Source organism: Palaemon carinicauda, unplaced genomic scaffold, assembly GCF_036898095.1.
Source record: "Palaemon carinicauda isolate YSFRI2023 unplaced genomic scaffold, ASM3689809v2 scaffold368, whole genome shotgun sequence".
Lineage (NCBI taxonomy): Eukaryota > Metazoa > Arthropoda > Malacostraca > Decapoda > Palaemonidae > Palaemon > Palaemon carinicauda.
The window spans coordinates 15,086-42,400 of record NW_027171362.1 but is presented as its reverse complement, the minus strand read 5'-3'; the positions used below and the strand labels follow the sequence as shown (position 1 = coordinate 42,400).

Here is a 27,315-nt window from a genome sequence, read left to right as displayed (position 1 = left end):
GCTCAGTATTATTATTACACTGTAGTAGTGTTTATGCAAAATAAAATAAAATTGTTTTTACCGACAGTATGGTATACAGGAACACAATGATGCAAACAAGTTTTAAAAAATAATAAACTATTTATTAAACTTGATATTGAAAACCATCAGAATCAACACCACCCTTCAAATTATTTAAAAAAAAAAAAAAAAAGTTTGAAAATCTCATCAGGACAGTATCGTCATGAGGTATGAGGATCATCTTCATTGCTTTTGTATGCATTACTAGCACTATGATCGTCCAGTGTTTCGACTAAATTGGTTGAAATGCTCTTTTATACTTAATAATCCAAAATAAAAACTATTTTATATCATGCTTTTGCTAAACACCGAACCAAGAACTGAAACCATTGCTTTGTTTACGTTCCATCGCCAATCATGATAAACAAACGAACGCATTTACACATCTGTGTATAGGTTAGCTTTTGCAGCAACAGCTATCATACCAAGTATTGGTTATGTAATGAAAATTAGTATTGATATTGATTTACTTACTTTATCCTTAGAAATTCAAAATGAATGAACTAAAACCAAATTTGTCATGTTTTTTTCATGAAAACGCCGTCTAAAACAAAACTTTTTGTTTACGTTTCATCGCTGATCATAATGAATAAACAAACGCATTTACACTTGCAAGTGATAACTAATGATACTAAGAGCTTATGATAAAAATTGTTGTTATAAGTAGATTGTGTGTGGTAAAATATTTATAATAGTGTAGTAACATTAGTCTGGCCTTGAAACTACTGTTTGCTCATTACATGGTGCCGTCCTTTATACGGTAGTATACGGTAAATTGCTATTGAGAAATCTTTATTTCTAGACGTCTGCCTTTCACTGCATTATCAATCATTTTTGCAGTCTTTACAAGTGAGATGAGGCTCAACATTGAATGTGACTAATGTAAATTCTAACGCCTGTAGTCTACGTACACTATTCACAAAATATAAACCCTAAGTCCTCAGACTTATTCTATTCGTACAGGGGTGCCGCACAGGGAGCAGGGCACTGAATCAGTCAGAAAGAAAGAAAGAAAATTTTTTTTTTGGATGCTTTCTTGATAGGATGAGGGCAAATAGTTTTAGATATACAAAATGTTAACATGAAAATTATTTTCAATGGCTCCAAGAGCTCATTAAGGCCATCAGGCTGCCGCCAGTCCTGTTATGACACGAACACCTGACAGACATTTGAAATCTTTCTATCTCCCATGCATTGTCAAGATCCCTTGGGAGTTCCAGGCCTCCGTTGGGTCCAAGGGATTATGGAGCACTACTGCTACCATTTGTGCTCCACCTTGTCCTCCAGTCCCTTCTATCCCTTCACCATCTGGTCACTTTTCCAGGTATAAAGACACCAAGGCTTCCCATGCCAAGCTTGATCCCTTATGAGAAACATTGGGTATTATCCCAATTAAGATAACCGGAAAGCAGAGGAGACAGAGACGAATTACGCCTCCTCCAGGAGATTCCTTTCACTTTAGAACTAGCAGGGGTTTTAAGATCTCTTAGAGAGATCACTTCACAGATAAATATTGACTCTCCAGTTGAAGTATTTCATACTGTACCCATTGTTCCACCCCCAGAGCTGGTTGTTGCTCTGATGAGTCTCCTTGGACTTCTCAGCCTTTGGGGGCTCCTGAGGAGGCTGCTGCTAAGTGTTCTAATTCTGTTTCTCCTCGAAGCCTTGGGAGTGTAAGGATTTGAAAACTCTTCAAGAACTGGGCATCAAAGATCGTCAGTGACCCAATGCCTCAGAAGAGAATTCAGAATGAGATGTTGACCATGATGTCGCTGCCTGTTATTGGGAAGCTCCTAGGTCCCTATTTCCTGGCATGGTACTCATTGATGACCCTGACTCAACTCCAGCTCTTATTAATGTAAGTCTGGAGTTTGGAGGAAACTCTGAACCCTGATTTGAACAAAGCAAGTGTGTTACCTCCTCCAGCTAGCCCAAAAGCTTCTGCTACCAAGCAATGAGTATCTGACTATTCCTTTGTGCAAGTTTTGGCTTTCATAAGAAAAATTAATGGACTCTGGTAACCTGAGGGGAGAGACATGGTTTTGAATTTGTTGAGCCCTGACCCACAATCTGGAAAGATCATGTCAGAGCCACCCTGGTCTAAGATGGCATGGGGTCTATTAAGAAAGCCATCAACCAGATTGCGGGGGAAGGAGGACTCTCTTTGGGAAAGTAATTCATCAAGGTTACTTCCTCCACCTTTCGTTAGGCAGAGGAAGCACTATAAAGTCTTCTACAGAGGAAACTCTGAACCCTGATTCGAACAAATCAGGTGTGTTGCCTCCTCTAGCTAGTAGGAAAACTGCTGCCATCAAGCAAGGAGTGTCTGACCATACCTTTGTGCAAGTCTTGGCTTTGCATAAGAAAAATTAATGGACCCTGGTAACCTGAGGGGAGAGACATGGTTTTGAGTTTGTTGATCCTTAACCTGGAAAGATCATGTTAGAGCCACCCTGGTTTAAGATGGCGTCAGGGTCTAAAGAAAGCCATCATCCAGATTGCGGGAGAAGGAGGACTGTCTTCGGGCAAGTAATTCATCAAGGTTACTTCCTCCACCTTTTGTTAGGCAGAGGAAATACTATAACATTCTTTATGACGATCCATTGCCCTTTCCCCTAGATCCGGCAGTGTCAGCTTTGGCAGTTGACAAGCTGGCGGCACAGTAGGTAACTTTTTCGGCTGAAGACGACACAAACATGGAAAGGATTATTATTATTATCATTATTACTTGCTAAGCTACAACCCTAGTTGGAAGAGCAGGGTGCTATAAGCCCAGGGGCTCCAACAGGGAAAATATCCCAGCTAGGAAAGGAAACATGGAAAAATAAAGTTTTTAAGAAGAGTAACAACATTAAGAGGCTAAGGCAACTTTGCCAGCCTCTTTTTGGATAGACTACTGGTCTGATTCCTTTGGCTGTCTGAACAACAATGAAGACCCAGATAAATGGAAAACTGCTTTCCAGTGCTAGAGCTGTCAAGTTCTCAGGAAATATGTAGCCAGCCACTGGACTAACTGAGTCTTGAAAAGGCATGACTCTGTCATTCTAAGATTCCAGGGACAGTTGTTGTAGAGGGAAGCTCTTTGTCTTTGTAACTTGTCTAGGTTCAGGCCCTTACAGATTTAGTGTCTTAAGGAAGTAACTGGTGATTCTGAGCTGCTGTTAATATGTCCTATTAGAGCGCTAAGGCTCTATTTCAAACGTACCAAGAGAGCTTGCCCTCATATTAAGCCTTTGCTTGTTAGTATGGGCAGGGCATTGGTTACACCCTTGATCCTCACTGCTCAGCATAAATAAGTCTCTGGTGTTCAAGAGAAACCTATCTGTGGCACAACTACTTCAAGTGGGCGTATGGTGCAGGTAAATAACTTTCACCACCCACTACCTGTAAGATGTAACACATTGGTCCATAAATGCGTTTCCTCTTGGACCCGTGGTGGTCGTTCAACAAGGGGATTTGCTACCTTAGCGTCCTTGCTGGACTAGTTGCAGTTGGTCGAGGGCAGATGTTACAAGGTTTTAGTAGGATGAATGAATAGAATGACCTGCCTTTCCTTCCTTTTTTGGTAGTACAGTACTGAAAGACTGCAAGCTGGCCTCCTTTCGACTGCAGGTAAGTTCCATATTGATTTTCTGGTCTGAGATGTGTGTGTATATTTTCATGTTCCTAATCTTGCTAGGGGGAGTTGGGCAATGTCCAGTTTTAAGTATTTATCTCCTTATACTGACCTGGTAAAGTTACAGTGCTTTTTTCCACTCACTCACCGAGATTGTTCAGGCTGTCAGACTCTCCAGCATTGACTGGCTGGGGGTTCACTAGGTGTCAGGATACCCATCTCTCACTTTCGAGCTCAGACTTGTACTCTGGGTCAAGGTTTCCAACCATTAGGTCTATTCCAAGTATATAAAGAACGAAGGTTTGTATGTGTGTTGGAACAAATGACAAATTTGGAAGTAATTTGTATTTTTAAATATTTAACTTAGCCGGTGAATATATAATAGCTGCTGCTCCGGCGGCTCGACAGAAAAACACACAAAAACTCGCGAGCGATCGCTATGAAGGTTGCGGGTGTGCCCACCAGCGCCAACTATCGGCCAGATACCGCATATGCATGTAAACAAGCCTCAATTCTTCTCTGTCGGTCTGAACGACAAGACGTACCATTACTCGCTGTTAACCTGGAGTTTTTCAACAGACTTGGTGAAGTACTTCATTTTGGTTTGAGCTTTCGCAGTGCAGGTGTTTTATCCTCAACTTAAACTCTTGAACTCTTTTTTGGACAGATTTAATTGTTGATGACTTTGGATTGTTTTTTGGACTTTCTTTGACTTTTTCAAAATGGCTGACCCTTCTCAAATTCCTAGATTTCGTAAGTGTAATGCTAGGGATTGCAACAGGCGTCTTCCAAAGGCCTCTCTCGACCCACATACTGTGTGTTCTAATTGTCGGGGTAAAACCTGTCAATTAGGAGATCGGTGTGAGGAGTGCGTGGGCCTTTCGGAATTCGATTGGCTTGAATATGATAAGTATTCTCGTAGGCTAGAGAGAGATAGGGTGAGGAGAAGTTCCTCTAGATCGATAGATTTTTCCTCTCCCCATGCCCCTGAACCTAATCCTTCCCCTGTAGTAGTTGTGCCTGAACCCTCTACTAGCACTCAGGAACCATCAATGCGGGATATGTTACGTGCCATTCATGCTTTGGGCGAAAGAGTTGAGTCGTTAGCTACAGATCGTAATCAACTCATGGCTGACGTGAAAGAGTTAAAGTGTCAGAGTGCCACAGTGGAAAATCGTGGGAAAGTGATTAGTGCGCAAAGTGTTATCAGTATTGCGACCGAGAGTTCGTCTGTTCGTGCCTGTCGTTCGCCTAGTCCGGGACCTCTTGCAAGCTCCCAAGCCCAGGGGAGAAGTAATGTCGTACGACTTATGGGTTCGAGAGGCCTTGATCAGCGAACAGACGTTCCCTCCATGGTTTCAGGCGTGTCTCATCAAGACCGCCCCTACCATAAGACGAGCGAGACCATTTTCTCCTCGTCATCCGAAGGCTTTTCGCGTAAGAAACCGTGGAGCAAGATTTCAAGGCCTTTAAAGCAAAAGTCGGTCCCTTCAGGACAGGTCCAGCGTCCTGGTTGTAGCCATTGGGACAGCTCTGACCCTTTGCAGTCATCGGAAGACTGCTCGCCGCCTAAGCAGAAACGTAACACAGGCTCCGAGAGTCTTGGTGTAGGCAAGGTTTTGCAGTCACAGACGTTACCCTCGTCTCTTACCGCACCCATTCCCGTTGATCCTAAATGGGTTGTACTGCAAGACATGCAGCTCAAGCTCGCCTCCCTTATGGAAGACTATTCTGCTGAAAAGGTTCACGATGATCCTTGCTGCTTAGCTGATCGAGATCCTGGCCTTCAGCCGCAAAAACGAGCCTTTGCTCGTCCTGTTGACGTTGGCGTTACTAAGTCACGTCAGTCACGCTTTGTAGAGCCTCACTCGATGCAGTCCCGTGTTGACTTTCAGCCGCATGTGGACGTTCAGCCGCTTCCTAATGCTCTTGTTGACGTTCAGGACGTTCGCCAACCAGCGGAGTTGACTTGTTTTGACGCTGAGCGTCAAGCACCGCAGTCAAGAGTTGTTTTGACTGCTCAGTCTAGGCAGTCAAGGCAGTCTCGAGTTGACGTCGAGCGTCCTCCCGCTCCGGTTGTTGTTGACAGTCAGGCTGTTAAGCAGTTACATGACGTAGCGTCCTGGACTGCTACTGATGCACCAGTGCGTGTTGACTCTGCGTCTCAAGCATTGCCACCAAGGCAGGTCTCCCCTTTGCTTGTTACTCAGCAGTTGTCGGACGAAGATCCTTCAGATGAGGACGTTGCTGATCCTCATCATGATGATCATCCTTCAGATGTAGACGAACCTAAGACGGTTCCTCCTTCGATGGACTTTAAGAAGATCATGTTGATTTTCAAGGATCTTTTTCCCAATCGCTTTGTTACCGTTGCGCCTCGTTCGCCACCGTCTGAGTTTGCTCTAGGTTTACCTGCTACCATGCCAGCCTTTACTGTACTAAGCTAGTGCTTTCTCGCTCTTCCAAGAGGGCTTTACGACTTTAAGGCGACTGGTTGGATACCAGGAGGAGTTTGGGGAAGACGGCCTTTGCCTTCCCTCCTTCTAAGCTTTCTTCTAGATCGAGCGTCTGGTATGCCACGGGAGAAGTTCTCGGCTTGGGAGTCCCTGCCTCTGCCCAGGGTGACTTCTCAAGCCTCGTAGACTCTCCCCGCCGCCTGGCCATGAGACGCTCGAAGATTAGTTGGTCCTCCTCGGACCTTGACCATCTGCTTAAAGGCGTATACAGGGCCTTTGAAGTATTCAACTTTCTTGACTGGTCATTGGGAGCTTTAAGTAGGAAAATCTCGTCTGCTGACAGAGATGTTTCCTTACTTATCATGTCATGTATGGATAAAGCCATCCGCGATGGTTCCAATGAGCTTGCCTCCACATTTACGTCGGGAGTCTTAAAGAAGCGAGATTCCCTTTGCTCTTTTCTTTCACCAGGAGTTACTCCCTGTCAGAGATCAGAACTGCTTTTTGCTCCCTTATCAGCGTCCTTGTTTCCGCAACAACTGGTTAAGGATATAGCTTCTTCGCTTGTGCAGAAGGACACCCATGACTTGATGGCGTCCTCTGCTCGCAAAGGGACTCCTTCTACATCCTTTGCTGTAAGACCCAGGATCGAGACTCCGGCATCCAGATTTATCCCGCCCTTTCGTGGCAGAGCTCCCAGCAGGGGAAGCGCTCGTGCCGAGGGAAAGAGAGGTAAGAAGAGAGGAGCCAAGTCCTCACGTGGCAGAGTCTGACTGCCCACAGCCTCAGACAGCGGTAGGAGCCAGATTTAAGAGCTTCTGGCAGGCCTGGGAGAAGAGGGGCGCAGACCAAGAGTCTGTTCGGTTGCTCAGAGAGGGGTACAAAATTCCGTTTGTACGCAAACCTCCTCTAGTGACAACTCCCATAGACCTCTCTCCCAGGTACCGAGAGGAGTCAAAGAGACAAGCCCTAAACCAAGAAGTGTCTCTGTTGCTAGAGAAGGGAGCGGTGGTGAAAGTCTCGGACCTTCAATCACCGGGGTTTTACAACCGTCTCTTCCTAGTCCCAAAGAATACAGGAGGTTGGAGACCGGTGCTAGACGTCAGTGCGCTCAACGTTTTTGTTACGAAAACAAAGTTCACTATGGAGACCACGAAGTCCGTCTTAGCAGCGGTCAGAAAGGGAGACTGGATGGTCTCTCTCGACCTACGAGATGCGTACTTCCACATTCCTATACACCCGGATTCCCAACCGTTTCTGAGGTTTGTTTTCAGGAATGTGGTATACCAGTTTCGGGCCCTGTGCTTTGGCCTCAGTCTTGCTCCTCTCGTATTTACGAGGCTCATGAGGAATGTGGCAAAATTCCTCCATTTATCGGGAATCCGAGCCTCCCTGTACTTGGACGACTGGCTTCTCAGGGCATCGTCCAGTCATCGCTGTCTGCAGGATCTTCATTGGACGTTGGGTCTGACCAAGGAATTGGGACTTTTGGTCAACCTAGAAAAGTCCCAACTGATCCCATCCCAGACTATTCTATATTTAGGGATGGAGATTCGCAGTCCAGTTTTTCGGGCTTTTCCGTCTGCCACCCGAATAGAACAAGCCCTGCTCAAAGTCCAACTAATGCTGAAGAGAGAACGGTGTTCAGTCAGGAATTGGATGAGTCTCGTAGGGACTCTATCATCCCTGGAGCAGTTTGTCTCGCTAGGAAGACTACACCTTCGGCCTCTCCAGTTCCATCTAGCCTTTCACTGGAACAAGGACAAGACGTTAGAGACGGTATCAATCCCGGTCTCCGAACCAGTAAAGGCATGCCTGAAATGGTGGAACAGCAATATCAGTCTGAGAGAGGGACTATCCCTAGCAGTCAAGAACCCAAACCACGTGTTGTTCTCAGACGCGTCGGATTTGGGTTGGGGTGCGACCCTGGACGGTCGGGAATGCTCAGGTCTGTGGACCTCAAGTCAGAAGAGCATGCACATCAACGGCGAGGAGCTATTGGCAGTCCACTTGGCCTTGATGGAATTCGAAAGTCTCCTTCGAAACAAAGTGGTAGAGATCAACTCCGACAATACCACAGCCTTGGCATACATTCCAAGCAAGGAGGCACCCACTCCCTCACGCTGTACGAGATCGCAAGGGACCTGCTCATTTGGTCAAGAGATCGAGGCATCTCCCTGTTAACGAGGTTTATCCAGGGCGACTTGAACGTCTTAGCAGACTGCCTCAGTCGGAGGGGTCAGGTGATTCCCACGAAATGGACCCTCCACAAGGAAGTCTGCAAGAGTCTTTGGGCGACGGGGTCAACCCACCATAGACCTCTTTGCCACCTCGATGACCAAGAGGCTTCCAATCTATTGCTCTCCAGTCCCAGATCCAGAAGTAATACACGTAGACGCATTTCTACTGGATTGGTCTCATCTGGACTTATATGCATTCCCACCATTCAAGATTGTCAACAAGGTACTGCAGAAGTTCGCCTCTCACGAAGGGACAAGGTTGACGTTGGTTGCTCCCCTCTGGCCCGCGAGAGAGTGGTTCACCGAGGTACTTCAATGGCTGGTAGACTTTCCAAGAAGTCTTCCTCTAAGGGTAGATCTATTATGTCAGCCCCACGTAAAGAATGTGCATCAAAGCCTCCCCGCTCTTCGTCTGACTGCCTTCAGACTATCGAGAGACTCTCAAGAGCTCGAGGCTTTTCGAAGGAGGCAGCCAGTGCGATTGCAAGAGCGAGGAGAGCTTCTACCATTAGAGTACTGTATACCAGTCGAAGTGGGAAGTTTTTCGAGACTGGTGCAAGTCAGCATCTGTGTCCTCGTCCAGTACCTCTGTAGCCCAAATCGCAGATTTTCTTTTACATCTGAGAAATGTTCGCTCCCTCTCAGCTCCCACGATTAAGGGCTACAGGAGCATGTTGGCTTCGGTCTTTCGTCATAGAGGCTTAGATCTTTCCAACAATAAAAATCTCCAAGATCTCCTTAAGTCTTTCGAGACCTCTAAGGAACGTCGTTTGGCGACTCCTGGATGGAACTTAGACGTGGTCCTAAGGTTCCTCATGTCAGACAGGTTTGAGCCATTACATTCAGCCTCCCTGAAGGATCTCACCCTCAAGACGCTTTTCCTAGTGTGCTTGGCTTCGGCAAAAAGGGTCAGTGAACTTCATGCCTTCAGTAAGAACATCGACTTTTCTACAGAAAAAGCCACATGTTCACTTCAACTTGGTTTCCTGGCCAAAAATGAACTGCCTTCTCGTCCTTGGCCTAAATCTTTTGATATACCTTGCTTATCAGAGATCGTAGGCAACGAACTTGAAAGAGTGCTATGTCCAGTTAGAGCTCTTAAGTTCTACTTAGCCCGTACTAAGTCCTTACGAGGTGGATCTGAGGCATTATGGTGCTCAGTTAAGAAACCATCATTGCCTATGTCAAAGAATGCTTTGTCATATTTTATCAGATTTTTAATACGAGAGGCTCATTCTCACTTGAATGAGAAAGACCGATGTTTGCTTAAGGTTAAGACGCACGAAGTAAGAGCTATAGCAACCTCCGTGGCCTTTAAGCAAAATAGATCTCTGCAAAGTATTATGGACGCGACCTTTTGGAGAAGCAAGTCGGTATTCGCGTCATTTTACTTAAAAGATGTCCAGACTCTTTACGAGGACTGCTACACACTCGGTCCATTCGTTGCAGCGAGTGCAGTAGGGGGTGAGGGTTCTACCACTACATTACCCTAATTCCAATATCCTTTTAATCTGTCTCTTGAAATGTTTTTAATCTTGTTTGGGTTGTACGGAAGGCTAAGAAGCCTTTCGCATCCTGGTTGATTTGGCGGGTGGTCAAAGTCATTTCTTGAGAGCACCCAGATTAGGGGTTTGATGAGGTCCTGTTGTATGGGTTGCAGCCCTTGATATTTCAGCTCCTGGGAGTCTTTCAGCATCCTAAGAGGATCGCTGGGCTTCGTGAGGAAGACAGACTAACAAGGCAGAGTAATCGTCTAAGTCATCTTCCTTACCAGGTACCTATATATATTTGGGTTTTGTTATGTTATAACTGTCAAAAACTCTAAGCATATACGCTGTAAACTTAATTAACTCTGGTCTCTACCCACCACCATGGGTGTGAATCAGCTATTATATATTCACCGGCTAAGTTAAATATTTAAAAATGATATTTTAATTATAAAATAAATTTTTGAATATACTTACCCGGTGAATATATAAATTAAAGGCCCTCCCTTCCTCCCCAATAGAGACGCAGCGGGATGAGAAGAATTGAGGCTTGTTTACATGCATATGCGGTATCTGGCCGATAGTTGGCGCTGGTGGGCACACCCGCAACCTTCATAGCGATCGCTCGCGAGTTTTTGTGTGTTTTTCTGTCGAGCCGCCGGAGCAGCAGCTATTATATATTCACCGGGTAAGTATATTCAAAAATTTATTTTATAATTAAAATATCATTTTTCCTAATTAAACAAACCTGAGTTCTTCACACACATTTGTCCCACCATCACCTACCCTCCTAGAAGTCCTGCCTGCAATCAAAAGTAGAGGAACTTACTTGATTGTGTGAGCAGAGATCTTGGTTTACCTCCCGCTAACCATCAGAGGGTTATTGATTTATTGATTTATAGCTAAATGCCAGTTTGTGCTAAAACAAACATCCGCAGGAAAGATCTCACGTTTGCATAGTCAGGAAAAATACTAATTGCTGAAAAAATTGTCAAATTTATTGCTGTTTCATTCAGATTCCTCAATTTGATTTTTTAAGATTTATCTGTTATATAGTCTTTCCTATTGTATGTTTCTGTTCCAGCTCCAGATATTTTATTTTTCCATTAGTTTTATCAACCTTCTGATTTTATTCTTTTCTGCAACTTCCTTTGAATTCACAACTTTTTCAAACTTGATACCTAAAGTACGTTAATGGTCAACTCTGTCTTTTCCTATTTGTATGATTATTTTTTTTTCATCCTGTCCTTTGCCAGAGCTTTATTATGCTTATGTCTTTAGGTTCCTTATCTAATTCACTATTACACCACCTTGTCTTCACTTTGTAAATTTTTATTCCTTCCCCATATACCTCAGTAATTTAGTGCCTCCTTCAAGTAGATTCTTCTTTGTGTGTTATGTTTATATGTTTACAGACACCTTCATACTTTTTAAAAGATAATGTGTTACTCCATATTTTTTGTCTCTTTTGTACTTTTTTCAGTTACTATATCCTGTTTCAAAGATTTTCCTTATTTTTCTGGATACATGTGGTAGGATTGAAGATAAGGTTTCTTTTGTTATTTATAACATAATGAAATTCGAGATATGATAATTTGCAAATACAGTGAACCCTCGTTTATCGCGGTAGATAGGTTCCAGACCCGACCGCGATAGGTGAAAATCCGCGAAGTAGTGACACCATATTTACCTATTTATTTAACATGTATATTCAGACTTTTAAAACCTTCCCTTGTATGTAGTACTGTTAACAAACTACCCTTTAATGTACAGAACACTTAATGCATGTACTACAGTACCCTAAACTAAAACAGGCACAAATATTAAAGGCGACTTTATATCATGCGTTTCCTAAACACGCCAAAAAGCACGATAAAAAATGGCAACCAATGTTTTGTTTACTTTTATCTCTGATCATAATGAAGAAACAAACGCATTTACACATCTGTGTATAGGTTAGTTTTTGCATCGATTATATTGATTATTCAGTACAGTATGTTGATTTTGTTATTACCAATGTTTTACTTAATTTTTCTTAGGACTTCCAAATGAAATGTTTTTCTTTATGACGCCGCCTGAAACGACGGCGTCATAAAGTACGCTCAGTAAACAAAGGAAGGCATTTAACGTGCATGATGAAAGTGATAAATAATGATATTACAGTAAAAGCTTTTATAAAATATGTTATTACAAATATTATTTACCTTATCTATATAAAATCATACATACGTAGCAAAGCAGGAAAACAATTTACGAGAGAGAGAGAGAGAGAGAGAGAGAGAGAGTGAGAGAGAGTTGTTTTACATACGTAAATGTAAATTTAAAAAAAAAAAATAGCCCCATTTCATATAAAATAGATTACAAATATTTTACCTTATCATATTACAGTAGTCTGTATAATACTGTAAAGTTCATTACAGTATGTTGTTGTTATAGTCGTGGCGATGAAATTCTCACGAAACAAAAACACGCCATTTGATTACAACAGCTGATTCATTCTCTCTCTCTCTCTCTCTCTCTCTCTCTCTCTCTCTCTCTCTCTCTCTCTCTCTCTCTCTCTCTCTCTCTCTCTCTCTCTCTTCGTGTTATACAATACTTACATTTAGATGAAGAAACTAAAATTAGTTTTCTTAGTGTCAATTAAATACGAAACGAAAAAATTATGCTGTCTACATCCATTTCAATCATAGCTAAAAATACGGCATCCGATTTCATCAGCAAACCACTATTTTTGGGGAAACATCATTTTATTCTAGAAAATTGCTACTATTTAAATAGTTAATTGCACATTAAGAAAGCGTGTACTTTTGTTTTTAAATTTCGGGTGTGTTTTAAAAATCGAGTATTGTTGACTTTTTGTTTTACTTTTGGCTGTGATTAGATTTAGATCAGCTGACATCCAGCTGCCGCTCTTGAGAGAGTACGAATACACTAACAAAGTATCGTTTATACCATTTCTTAACTTATTCAAACCGTCTACAGTATACAGTTGATATTACATAAGCACCAATGTGTTATAACCTATCAAATTTTTTTGTTTATTACATTTAAATCTCTCTCTCTCTCTCTCTCTCTCTCTCTCTCTCTCTCTCTCTCTCTCTCTCTCTCTCTCTCTCTCTCTCTCTCTCTCTCTCTGTGGGCTACTTTTCACTACCTCCCATTCCTTACCTCTCTCTATCTCTCTAACAAATGATATCTTTGTTGCTCCTCAAAGTTTCATTTATATTGAAAATCAATCATGATTCAATTTTCCTTACTTTCTCTAATCTCGCACCATCGGTCACATCGCGGTATTTTCGAAATTCCCGGAAAATCCGCGATATATGTATATACATGGGTTATGAAAAAAATCCGCGAAGTGGTGAATCCGCGATGGTCGAACCGCGAAGTAGCGAGGGCTCACTGTATGTGGTAAATTTTTAACAAGCTAAAATGTCCAACAAAATGTCTAGGTGATTCACTTCAGTACAGAAAGGACAACAGCTACTACTACAATTCTTTATATTGTTATCTGATTCAACAACAAACCTATATTACTGTAAGATATGTCGGTGTTTGGTGGCAATAATTCAGTTTCTGATGTTTATTAATGAGTTTATATTTTTATTTCCAGAAAAAGAACCTGCTGGAAAGGAAATTGCTGGGTAAGTCATAATTAAGTATTTTTCTATTAATCTCTGTTTAGCTTTTCAATGCTTGTCCTGTGAGTTATATTGTTTTGCAAGCAATTTTAGAATTTTAAGGGGATAAATCAAAATCTCAACTTTTGCTGGTCACAAGCAAGAACTTCTAGAGGTTTAGTTCCATATCAACCCTATTAACCCCTTCGCTACGATGGCATTGTTATACATTAAAAACATGTCTGTTGATACAGACGGAGATGTCCGGATATTTCATTACCATCATCATTACAAGCTACAAATATAAAGCATATGGAGGTTAAGATTACTCCTATATCTTACAAAAGAGTATAGGACATGGTCGTATATCATACATAGTTTATGCTCAGGAAATTTCACTAGAAAATATCCTCCTTTCCCCAAATATTGCCCCCTCCTCTTTCTTCAGTCATTCAACAAAGCCTTAAAGATTCTGTCATTTTTTTCATTTTGTCAAAGCTATTTTAGTCTTTTTTATGTTACCACAGTAAAATCACACACTACACACTGACCAATGGTGACATTCCCTACCTGAGGCATCACTCAAACTCCCCCCCCCCCCCAAACACCCACAGCTTAGAGATGTAGGGATCCTCGCATCTCGCCCCACCACCGACTGAAATACATTATGTAATGTCTATTTGAGTGTATTTCTATGTTGGGATGCATGTTCAAGTCACAGATATTAAATATGTAGTCCCACTCACAATATAAGCAAAATATATTACTAGTAATGCAAGTTGTTGACCCCTAGATTTTTTTTTCTTATTTTATTCCTTTTTTCTAAGCTAAAATTTCCACAAAATAATAATAATCATCTTCATGTCTAACTTGAATAAAATGCCATGTTGTCTCTAACATACGTACTTTTTACAAAAGGCCTCTTCAGCTGAAGAGGCACTATGTAATAAGTGTTAAAGCTCCTGTAATTTTTAAACATAAAAGTTATATAACTGGATTTTTAATACCCATCTTCATATCTTATATATTTCATATTAGTATTTTTCATTGTTTTCATGAGTAAAAGTTAACTTAATGTCATTATTTCCATTTATTGCCATTTTGCGCAGTATTCGTCATTTTCTCACATGCGCAGTCTCTATTTATGAGTCCATGAAATACCCAAAACAGGAATGATCCATTTCATAGTAACAGTCACACGGAAGATGGAATGACAGAAGAATAAACAAGCCTTATGTGTGATAAACTGAATTTATATTACATTCTCTCTCTCTCTCTCTCTCTCTCTCTCTCTCTCTCTTTTTTGTGTCAAGGGAAACCAATAGATATTTTCATTACATTTCTGTATACTGTATAGTCCATTTTTACTGACAAGTTGTTTTATATCTTTCGACAGCTATTTATCATGAAATTATTATGGAATAACATAGTCACTTCCTCTTAAAATAACCTCTCGTTCAATGTTAATTCGAAGATACGTCATGTTTTTTACAGCTCCGGTATTTATTTAACGACCATCTCAAAGTTATGAATGTGCAGTGGCAGCACAGTCATGTACATAAATGTACGTATGTTGTGTTCGATACGTTAGGCGGAGGTAACTGGCAGTGAGTACTCAGTAACTCTCCCAGCATCACATGTTCTTTCATACATCTCGTATTGTATCATTTTATTGTTTATTTTTACTCTCGCGTACATATGCATTCCCGTATTTCTCAAGATATCCGAGAAAAGGAAGAGTAACTCCTTCAGAATCTGCTAAGAAGCAAAGATTAATTGCCATTGAAACTAAATTAAAAGCAATAAAACAACACCAAGGTGAAAGGAAAAGTCATTCAATTGCATGTGGTATGAGAGATAGTTAGTTAGGTTTACAAAGAATTACAAGGATTTTGGATGCCTCAAAGACTTTTTATTCCATCCTCGGAGACTCCAGTGGCTCTTTGGTAGAGTGATCTAGTTTAAGTATTTAGACAGATTTTATGATCTTGTCTAACTTCTTTAAATCGTTTTCTGTTTGTTCCGACACAGATACAAACCTTCCGCTATTTATAGGGTATTACTTTCGGCAACGCTGAAAACTAGCCAAGACAATTTTTGTGAGGGATAACTACCCCCATCCGCTAGTTAGCGGAAGGTGGGTGGGGTAGACTGGCTACCCCGCTCACTCACACCTGTTGGTTGAGCAACTTTTTTTACTTTTGGCTCGGTAGAGTGCAGACCTGCCGTCTCTCTCTCCGTTAAAACAAAACTGCCTTGACTTTATTTACTTTTCCTTTTTCTTTTGTGTATCAGTGTGTGTTTGTTATTGTCCCGCTATGTGGACATGTCCAGATCGTGAGGGCCGCTGCTGCGGTACCTTCATGTCGTTCATAGAGACGGACCCCCACCCTTTGTGCCCGGCTTGTCGGTGACATCAGTGCTCGCGGAACAACACCTGTTCCAAATGTCGGGAGTGGCCTGCCTCCCATAGGGAGAAGTTTGCGCGTAAGAAGAAGTCTAAGCTCGAATCTTCGCTTTCGGGGTCTTCCTCAAAATCGAGCAGTAGCGCAGGGCTTGTGACTCCAGGTCAACCCTGTCGGATAGGCGAAGGTGTCGACTCCCCTAGTGAGTCGGCTCCTTCCTTTCCCCCAGGGAGCGCCTGTTCCTTTCCAGACCTTGTATCTCTATGGCCATCGCTGAGCGTCGATGGCCCCCCGTCGAGGGAAGTTCTCCTCGAACTCCTCCGAAGGGGAGCAGAGAGAAGATTGCCTCTGTACATCGGCAATCTGCTTACGCTTATGGTTTTCCTTCAGGGGCGGAACGAGAACCTTGTTATAAGCGACGTTCTCCTTCAAGGGAACTCTCCTCCCCTGCAGAGGATTTATCTGTAGACCTTAATCAGTGTCCCCCTCGGGCGGAGTCTGCTGAACGTTCCTCTCCGGAGGTTCGTGGACTGGAGGGGTTCATAACTCTTCTCCACCCCGGACACTCTCCTCCCCGTGCTGTGAGGAGACGTCTTTTTGAACCTGCTGGTTCTCCTCACGTTGACCCTTCTGGGTCTCGTGACAATCACCTTTGTGCTGGCGTGATCGTGAGCCTTCGGTCTCTCGTCGTGTTGATCCTGCAGGTTCTCATGACAGCAAGAGTCCTTTGAAACTCCGTTGCGCTGATCCTTCGGACTCGAAACCTTCGGGTTTCAGTTACGCTGAACCCTCGGGCTCTCGTAATGATGGTAACGTCGAGTCTTTGGTCTCTCGTTCCCTCAGTCGCGCTGACCCTTCGGGTTCTCGTGACAGAGGAACCTCGGTTCCCCATTACATTGACCCTTTGGGGTCTCGTAACCTGAGTTACGCTGAACCCTTGGGCTCTCGTAATCTGAGTTACGCTGAACCCTTGGGCTCTCTTAGCTCTAGTCACGCTAACACCTCAATGTTTCGTAACCGAGAAGCTTCGGTTTCTCGTTGCACTGACCCTTCGGGGTCTCGCAACACAGGCTACGTTAGGCCTTTGGTCTCATGTGCCCTTAGTCACGCTGACCCTTCAGGGTCTCATGACTGAGAAACCTCGGTTTCTTGTTGTGCTAACCCTTCGGGGTCTCGCAACACAGTTCACGCTGAATCTTCGGGTTCTCGTGATCGCAGTCATTTCTTATACGACAGAGAGTTTGTGGACTCTCGTTGTGTTGATAGTTCGCGCTCACACAACACAGGCTATCGTGAACATTCGGTTGAGCGGAGCAGTGAGTACTCTCATTATTACACTGAGAGCTCTCGCGCGCATGACCAATTTGTCGCGCACGACCAGACTGGCGCGCACGACCAATTTGATGTGCACTACCAATTTGACGTGCACTACCAATTTGGCGCGCACGAACAACTTGGTGCGCACAAACAACCTGGCGAGCACGAACAACCTTATGCTCGCCGTGCACGAGAACAATCTAGCATGCGCAGACAGCCTAGCACGCAACCTTCTTGGCGCACAATCAATATTGTGCGGAATCCTCAGGCAGTGAGGGGGTTCCTAGCCGCATGAACCATGATGGGCGTGCGATCGTGATTCACGATCCTCTATTGCTCCCTTCCCGGGAACATCCCAACCAGGAGTAGGTTTTCGCAAATCAACAACCTTGTGAAACTAAACCCTCCGTGATTCGGCATCCCTGAATGAGATACCGTCTCCCTTTTTGGTGGCAGGGGTTAACCTCCCTGCAAAGAGGGTTGAGAAGGTTCCTAAACCCAGGGATCCCTGTCTTCCTAAGGACTTCCCCCTTAGTTCCTCGGGAGCCCATGACCCCCCCATGGCTTCGCACCTTATTCGATGTAATGCGCCAAGCCATGACAGGAGTCATTCCCCGCTCCCAGTCCTTAGGTGACACGCCTAGGATCCCTTTGTCGCCTCCTCTCGTCTCGGGGGGGGGGGGGTCTCCTCCGCCCCATCCTGGGGGGAGTTCGGAGGATTCTGCGCATGCTGGCCCATCTGGCAAGGGGAAACGGTCATCCCCTCGCAAAAGTCCTTGGCAGGAGAATAGGCAAGAACCTCCGGGAAGCCTCCTGCAGTTCAAGACACCACAGGTCAGACCCAAGGGGAAAAGAAAAAGGATTCATCCTTCGCCCCCTATTGTGGATGGGGTGACTTCCGTCCATTACCAGTCGAGATAGTGTCTAAGGCGGCACGACCTGCGACTGGGCGGGACGCACTCCCTATGGCAGTGGACTTGCATCCCACCCGTGAGCCGACGGAGACCTCTAGTCCCTTATGGACAGAGGACCACCTACCTCGTAACAGGGAACCGAAGGATTTATTCACCATCCCTAAATCCTCGGCCAGGCTAACTTTGGCACTGCCTCTTAGGCAACTGGAAGCGAACACCTCCTCGGCAGTCTCCCTGTCCCCGGTCTATCCCGTTGACGACCACAACCCACTCCGGGCTCCTATGGATGAGAGTTCGGAAGTGTAAGGGCAGAGCAATCTCGAGGATGACACACTGCCAGCAGCTGCTAGCCCTAAGCTCACGGAGGATGAGAGAAAAGAGTCAGAACATGCCTTCTGTCAGGTCCTAACTAGCATCCATTCTATCAATGATCTGCCAGATCCATTGGCAGCCCCTATAGATAATAAGGAGACAGTCCTTGACCAGTTCTATGGCACTCAGAAACCTCATAGGACCAGTGCAGCTTTGCCCTTGTCAAAGGGGTTGAAGAGTGCCAGACAGAAGGCAGTGTCCCAGGCGACTGGGTCCACCACCTCTCTCCGCTCCAACTCATCCTCCAAGCTCCTACGTCCTCCGTATGTGTTTCAGAGGAGGTACTATGAGATCCTCGGAGAATCTCTTCCAACGCTGCCTCTCGATCACTCCATAGAGGCACTCTCGAAGACATCCTTCGAGAAACTCATGTGACTTAGTCTCCTTTTCGGCCTCCGAAATCCTTAACCAGGAGAAGGTGGTGAAGTACACCATGCAGGCTACTTCGTAGCTTGACGTCTGGTTGGGATCCTTAGGACAACTGATCCGGTCTAAGTTCATGTATTGGGAGTCCTCCAGGAAGTCTTTGGAGACCTTCCTATTACTTGGCACTCGGGCCATCGAGTTTCTCTCCCACCAGGTAATAAACCTTTGGGGCAACACCATCCTGAAGAAGAGGGACGCCGTCATAGGAAAGTTCCATAGACATCCCCCAAAGGCCGAAGTAGCGAGACTGAGAAATGCACCTTTCGAGGGCAGCTCCTTGTTCCACCCCGAGGATATGGAACGGGCGGCAGAGAGGTGGAGGAAGGCCAGCCAGGAATCCCTCATCCAAAAGGCCTTAACAGCCAGGCCTTATCACTCTCAGCCACAGCGGAAATTTGAGCCAAAACCACAACCGAAAAGGGCTAGAGACCTAAAAAAACAGGGTCAAAAGGGTGCAAAGCAGGCCTTTCACAACAAGAAGTCCTTTCGTGGAGGAAAGGGAAAGAGGGAATACGGCCGAGGCCGATCCCAATAGGCCAGGCAATCCTCCCATTTGCCCACCTGTGAGGGATGCCTGCAAAGCCGCTGGCAGAGGTGGCTTCACCACAGGGCCGAACCCTGGATGGTCGAGGTGATACGTTCAGGGTATCGCTTCCCGTTCATGCTCTCTCTCCCTCCACTGACTCGAGTGCCGATTCCATTGAACTCCTGTGCGAAGGGATCCGCACGGGCGTTTGCCCTCAGGTCAGAAGTCCAGACCATGTTGGAGAAGGGTGCTCTCTAGGAGGTCCTCGACGGGTCCCCAGGCTTTGACAGTCGACACTTTCTTGTGAAAAAGGCGTCTGGAGACTGGAGACCAGTCATCAAGCTCTCAGCCCTGAACAGGTTTGTCGAACAGACACCGTTCAGGATGGAGACGGCCGACACTGTCAGACAAGCTATAAGACCACAGAACTTCATGTCCACTCTAGATCTAAAGGAAGCATACTCCCAGATCCCAATTCATCCGTCTTCCAGGAAGTATCTGAGATTCATGTTCAATCGGAAGCATTTCCACAGCATCCCAGCTCTTCACGAGGGTATTCGGCCTAGTGTCATCCAGAGCCCACAGAGTCGGCATCCGTCTCCTAAGATACTTGGACGACTGGCTGATTCTGGCAGACCGAGACGAGCTTCTAAGGTTTTGCCAGGATCTGGGGATCGTTGTAAACCTCGAGAAGTCTCATCTGCTTCCCTCTCAAGAACTGGTATACCTAGGCATGCGATTAGACACCCTAAGGCACAAAGTGTTCCCATGAGACGAAAGGATTCAGAGACTGAGGGAGATAGCACAGGTCTTCCTTAGTCGGGAAGAGCTCCCGGCGCAGTATTGGCTTCGCCTTCTCGGCCACCTCTCTTCCCTGACCCGACTGGTCCCCAAAAGTCGCCTTAGGATAAGATCCCTCCAGTGGCGACTGAATTTCCAATGGAACCAACACACCGATTCCTGGGATCACCTAGTCCGCATAGGACTAGAGGAACAGTCGGACCTCAGGTGGTGGTTGGATGAGCCAAACCTCTGCAAAGGGGTCGATCTTCTCATCTCTCCCCCGGAATTGATGCTGTTTTCGGGCGCATCAAAAGAAGGGTGGGGGGCTGACGTGCTGCACCATTACACCTCTGGCCAATGGTCCGAATCAGAAAGGTACCAGCACATAAATCTCTCGGAGATGAGGGCAGCCTTTCTGGCCCTCAAAGAGTTCTGCCAGGTCCTGGCGGGGCACTCCGTAGTGTTGATGAGCGACAATACCACGGTAGTAGCTTATCTGAGCAAACAGGGCGGTACCTTTTTGCAGCAGCTATGCCATCTGGCAGTAGAGATACTCAGATGGGCAGAAGACAACTCGGTGACTATCAGCTCGCTTCATTCCGGGCAAGCGGAATGTGCTAGCGGACAAGCTGAGCAGAGCGACACAGATAATTGGCACCGAATGGTCTTTGAATCCTCTGATAGCCAACAAAGTCCTGACTTTGTGGGGTTCCCGACTGTGGATCTGTTCGCAACGGCCCTGAATTTCAGGCTCCCGTTGTACTGCTCCTCAGTCCCGGTCCCCTAAACTCTCTGGCAAGATGCTTTTCAACAACGGTGGATAAAAACCTGGACGCTTACGCTTTTCCCCCGTTCTGTCTGATGAGAAAAGTCCTCAACCAGGTACGAGCAAGCAACAACTTGCAAATGACCCTCATAGCTCCTCTAAGGCATTACGCAGAATGGTTCCCAGACCTTCTGCATCTCCTCACGAGATCCCGAGGGAGCCCCCCCTACAACACGACTTCCTCAAACAACCACATGCCAACATCTTCCACAAAGCCGTAGCTTTACTTCAACTTCACGCCTGGAGACTATCCAGCACCTTCTCACACAAAGAGGCTTTTCGAAACCGGTTGCGAAAAGAATGGCTGGACACTTCAGGATATCTACAGAGGCAGTCTACCAGGAGAAGTGGTCAGTTTTCTGTGGTTGGTGTTGTGGAAGGGGTATCTCTCCCCTCGATGCCTCTGTTCCAACTATAGCGGAGTTTCTTGTATACCTTCGGGAAGAAATGCTTTTCTCGGTCTTGGCAGTCAAAGGCTACTGCTCAGCTTTGAGTCTCGCCTTTAGACTGAAAGGAGTCGACATCTCCTCCTCGGAACTTTCTTTGTTCATGCATAGTTACGAGCTTACTTGTCCCCAGGCAGAGCTAATACCTCCCCCTTGGAACGTGGTTCGGGTCCTCAAGTCCCTCAAGGGCTTCCCCTAAGAACCATTACGCCAGGACTTCGATCGCCACCTCACGTGGAAGACGGTGTTCCTGCTCGCTCTGGCTTCAGCCAAGAGAGTCAGTGGAATTCATGGTCTATCTGCTGATGTCTCCCACTCTAGGAGATGGGGTGAAGTAATCCTCAACTACTTCCCTGAGTTTGTAGCTAAGACTCAAATCCGGGTGTAGAGAGTTATCGTTCTGTAACCGTAGATCCAGACCAACTGTTACTTTGTCCAGTAAGGAGTCTGAGGTGTTAGTTAAAAAGAACAACAAAAACTGGCCCTCGTGTAGGATAAGGAAGTAATTGAATACGCTCACAATCTAGACCATCCTTTGTCCAATCGACCCAGAGCTCATGACGTCAGAGGCATTGCAACGTCTCTGGCGTTCAAGAAAAATTTTCTGTGGCACAGGTAATGCAAACGGGCGTGTGGAAGCGTCAAACGACCTTCACAGCCCACTACCTGAAAGACGTAACCCACAGGAGCATGGAAACCTTTTCCATTGGTCCTGTGGTGGCCACACAACAAGTGATCTAATGCCTCAAGCTCCTTGGTGGACAAGAAGCAGAGGGTTGAGGGCTGAGGTTACCTGGGTTAGTCTGGGGTGAATGAAAAGAATGTCTGGCTCCCTTCTTTCTTTCACCTTCTCCCCCCCTGGGGAAACAGCTCCGCAAGACCGCAGCATAGCTGACCTCGCCCCTCTGCAGGTAAGGTTCATTTCCCTTGTGCATCCTAAGTATTAACGAATACTTTGTTACGTCACCAATACCTCTTGAGAGAGGGTATTGGATATGTCTTAGAACTCATACTTGTCTTCGAGTTCCTACATAAAGACAAGCCACTAGTCTCTCACACAAGCTTCGACAGGCTGCTATCATTGTGTTACCTTGTAACTACTTTCAGCGTAGGATTCCTACTAATTAGATAAGAAATCAATTAGAGAGAACCCCAGGTCATAACGAAGGCCAGTTGGTGGGACTTCCTCCCTCCTAAGAGTAAGTCACCCTATAAATAGCGGAAGGTTTGTATCTGTGTGGGAACATAACAAATTTGGAAACAATTTGTATTTTTCCTAACATACAAACCTGGAGCTATTTATACAAATTGGCCCGCCACCCTGTCCCCCTAGAAGTCCTGCCAGAAAGCAAAAGTGGTTACTCAACCGACAGGTGTGTGAGCGGGGTAGCCGGTCTACCTCACCCCCCTTCCGCTAACTAGCGGATGGGGTTAGTTATCCCTCACTAAAATTTTCTTGGCTAGTTTTCAGCATTGCCGAAAGTAATACCCTATAAATAGCTCCAGGTTTGTATGTTAGGGAAAATACAAATTGTTTCCAAATTTGTTATGTTACTGTTTACTACATCTGCTGGAAGTCTATTCCAGGTATTTGCTTTTTTGTATGTAAAGAAATTTCCAGTGACTGGTGTTTCTTTTCAATTCCAGTTTGTATCTGTTACCTCTGTACTGATTTGTGCTAAGTGTGAATAGATTGTTCTAATCTACATTTGATATTCATTTAAGAATTTTGAATGCCTCTATTACTTGTCTTAGTCTTCAAGTTGGTAGATCAAATAAGTTCAAACATTCCATCCTCCGTCTATATCCAAATTGCCTTAGTGTTGGAACTAGTTTGGTGACCCTAGCTTATAGTGCTTTGTCTATATATATCCTTCTGAATATTTCGAGCCCAGAATTGGACTCCATATTCTAGATGGGGTCTTACTGGTGATGTGTACAGCTTTTGTACAGTGTCTTTGTATCTGTATTTGAATTCTCTTTTTATGTAGCCCATTAGTTTCTGTGCTTTTTTTCAGCTTTTATTCTCTGTTTGGTGAACTTCAAATCCTTGCTGATAATAATACCAAGATCTTCCTCCTAGTCCACACTTTTTACTTCATTACCCAGCAGTGAATAATCCGATTGCGAGTTACTGAAACCTATGTGCATGATTTTACATTTCGCACAGTTGAAAGGCATTTGCCATTTTCTGGACCATTCTCTAGCTTCATGAAATCTTTTCTTAAGGCTTCTACGTCTTCTGAGTTCGCAGCATTTATGCCCAGAATAGTATCGTTGGCAAATTTGGCTATTCTACTAGTTAATCCAAAATGTATGTCATTAATGTAGATCAGAAACAGCAATGGTCCAAGGATGGATCTTTGAGATACACTGCTTGTAACAGCTGCCCACTCTGAAGCCTCTCCATTGATTACAACTCTCTATTTTTTATTGGTTAGCCAATCTTCAGTCTATTCATATGGCTTGTCAATGATGCCTACACTTAATTTTTTTTAATGAGGCGCATTTGCACTTACTCGCAGTGGTGCCCTTTTAGCTCTGAAAAGTTTCCTGCTATCTGATTGGTTAGAATTATCTTGTCCAACCAATCAGCAATCAGGAAACTTTCCGAGCTAAAAAGGCACCACTGCGAGTCGGTGCAAATCTGCTTCACTAAAAAGAATTGACTATAGTACTCTAATTTTGACCATTGATTTTTATGAGGAACTTAGTCAAAAGCATTTTGAAATTCAAAGTATATAATGTCTATGTTGAGTTTCTATCTACAACGTTGGTAATTATTAATAATAGTAGGATGATGAAACAACCTTGGACTGGTACTTAATGGGGATATACTGCATTACTCTTCACAAAGAGACCTATTACATAACCTTGGACCTTCTACAAGGATATGTAATATAGTACTTAAGAAGTTAGAACGTACTACAGCGCTCTCTAATTTATTGATTTCCAACTATCATCCCTCTTAATGAGAGAATGCCTTGATGAAGTCATTGAGCTTCAGCACGGCATTTCACTCCTGTGCTGAAACTTGGTGACGGGCAAGAGGGCTCTCGAACTTGGGGAAATTACTCCCCCAGTTTGAATCTAAATTTCTCTCTTTCACCTTTTTCTTTTTCTCAATATTACTTCGACCTTATCCTAATTTCATAAACTTTCTTTCGTCTTGCTTTCCAAACTCAATGAGAAAAATTTCCCTCATTATATATGTGTATATATTATGTACATATATCTATCTATATACCAAGGCACTTCCCCCAATTTTGGGGGGTAGCCGACACCAACAATGAAACAAAACAAAAAGGGGACCTCTACTCTCTATGTTCCTTCAGCCTAATCAGGGACTCAACCGAGTTCAGCTGGTACTGCTAGGGTGCCACAGCCCAACCTCCCACATTTCCACCACAGATGAAGCTTCATAATGCTGACTCCCCTACTGCTGCTACCTCCGCGGTCATCTAAGGCCCCGGAGGAAGCAGCAGGGCCTACTGGAACTGCGTCACAATCGCTCGCCATTCATTCCTATTTCTAGCACGCTCTCTTGCCTCTCTCACATCTATCCTCCTATCACCCAGAGCTTTCTTCACACCATCCATCCACCCAAACCTCGGCCTTCCTCTTGTACTTCTCCCCTCAACTCTTGCATTCATCACCTTCTTTAGCAGACAACCATTTTCCATTCTCTCAACATGGCCAAACCACCTCAACACATTCATATCCACTCTAGCCGCTAACTCATTTCTTACACCCGTTCTCTCTCTCACCACTTCGTTCCTAACCCTATCTACTCGAGATACACCAGCCATACTTCTCAGACACTTCATCTCAAACACATTCAATTTCTGTCTCTCCATCACTTTCATTCCCCACGACTCCGATCCATACATCACAGTTGGTACAATCACTTTCTCATATAGAACTCTCTTTACATTCATGCCCAACCCTCTATTTTTTACTACTCCCTTAACTGCCCCCAAAACTTTGCAACCTTCATTGACTCTCTGACGTACATCTGCTTCCACTCCACCATTTGCTGCAACAACAGACCCCAAGTACTTAAACTGATCCACCTCCTCAAGTAACTCTCCATTCAACATGACATTCAACCTTGCACCACCTTCCCTTCTCGTACATCTCATAACCTTACTCTTACCCACATTAACTCTCAACTTCCTTCTCTCACACACCCTTCCAAATTCTGTCACTAGTCGGTCAAGCTTCTCTTCTGTGTCTGCTACCAGTACAGTATCATCCGCAAACAGCAACTGATTTACCTCCCATTCATGGTCATTCTCGCCTACCAGTTTTAATCCTCGTCCAAGCACTCGAGCATTCACCTCTCTCACCACTCCATCAACATACAAGTTAAACAACCACGGCGACATCACACATCCCTGTCTCAGCCCCACTCTCACCGGAAACCAATCACTCACTTCATTTCCTATTCTAACACATGCTTTACTACCTTTGTATAAACTTTTCACTGCTTGCAACAACCTTCCACCAACTCCATATAACCTCATCACATCCCACATTGCTTCCCTATCAACTCTATCATATGCTTTCTCCAGATCCATAAACGCAACATACACCTCCTTACCTTTTGCTAAATATTTCTCGCATATCTGCCTAACTGTAAAAATCTGATTCATACAACCCCTACCTCTTCTAAAACCACCCTGTACTTTCAAGATTGCATTCTCTGTTTTATCCTTAATCCTATTAATCAGTACTCTACCATACACTTTTCCAACTACACTCAACAAACTAATACCTCTTGAATTACAACACTCATGCACATCTCCCTTACCCTTATATAGTGGTACAATACATGCACAAACCCAATCTACTGGTACCATTGACAACACAAAACACATATTAAACAATCTCACCAACCATTCAAGTACAGTCACACCCCCTTCCTTCAACATCTCAGCTTTCACACCGTCCATACCAGATGCTTTTCCTACTCTCGTTTCATCTAGTGCTCTCCTCACTTCCTCTATTGTTATCTCTCTCTCATTCTCATCTCCCATCACTGGCACCTCAACACCTGGAACAGCAGTTATATTTGCCTCCCTATTATCCTCAACATTCAGCAAACTTTCAAAATATTCCGCCCACCTTTTCCTTGCCTCCTCTCCTTTTAACAACCTTCCATTTCCATCTTTCACTGTCTCTTCAATTCTTGCGCCAGCCTTCCTTACTCTCTTCACTTCTTTCCAAAACTTCTTCTTATTCTCTTCATATGACTGACCCAATCCCTGACCCCACCTCAGGTCAGCTGCCCTCTTTGCCTCACGTACCTTGCGCTTTACTTCCACCTTTTTCTCTCTATATTTTTCATACTTCTCTATACTATTACTCTGCAGCCATTCTTCAAAAGCCCTCTTCTTCTCTTCCACTTTCACCTTCACTCCTTCATTCCACCATTCACTGCCCTTCCTCATGCTGCCTCCAACAACCTTCTTGCCACATACATCACTTGCAATCCCAACAAAATTTTCTTTTACTAACTTCCATTCCTCCTCTAAATTACCAGTTTCTCTTACTCCCACCTCATCATATGCCATTTTCAACCTTTCCTGATATTTACTTCTTACCCCCGGTTTTATTAGCTCTTCAATCCTCACTACCTCCCTTTTACATCCACCTACTCTATTCCCCCACTCTTTTGCTACAACTAATTTTCCTTCCACCAATAATATATTTATTATTATTTTTTTTTTTTCTTTCCTATGGCTTGGATGTTTCTCATCCATTGTAGCCCCGGCGTGGATGTTCATACATCCTATATTGCTGCCTGCTTTGATGAGTG

At 44.4% G+C, this 27,315-nt stretch overlaps 1 protein-coding gene across 1 annotated transcript in view; it reads left to right on the top strand.

Moving 5' to 3' along the window:
* Window positions 1–27,315, top strand: part of LOC137636721 (uncharacterized) — a gene marked incomplete at both ends in the record, with an annotated part of 131,752 nt that overhangs the window by 93,504 nt on the left and 10,933 nt on the right. Inside the window, one exon of the mRNA XM_068369099.1 lies at window positions 13,473–13,503. Within this exon, the coding sequence (XP_068225200.1) occupies window positions 13,473–13,503 (31 nt within the window). The remainder of the gene's footprint in view (window positions 1–13,472; window positions 13,504–27,315) is intronic.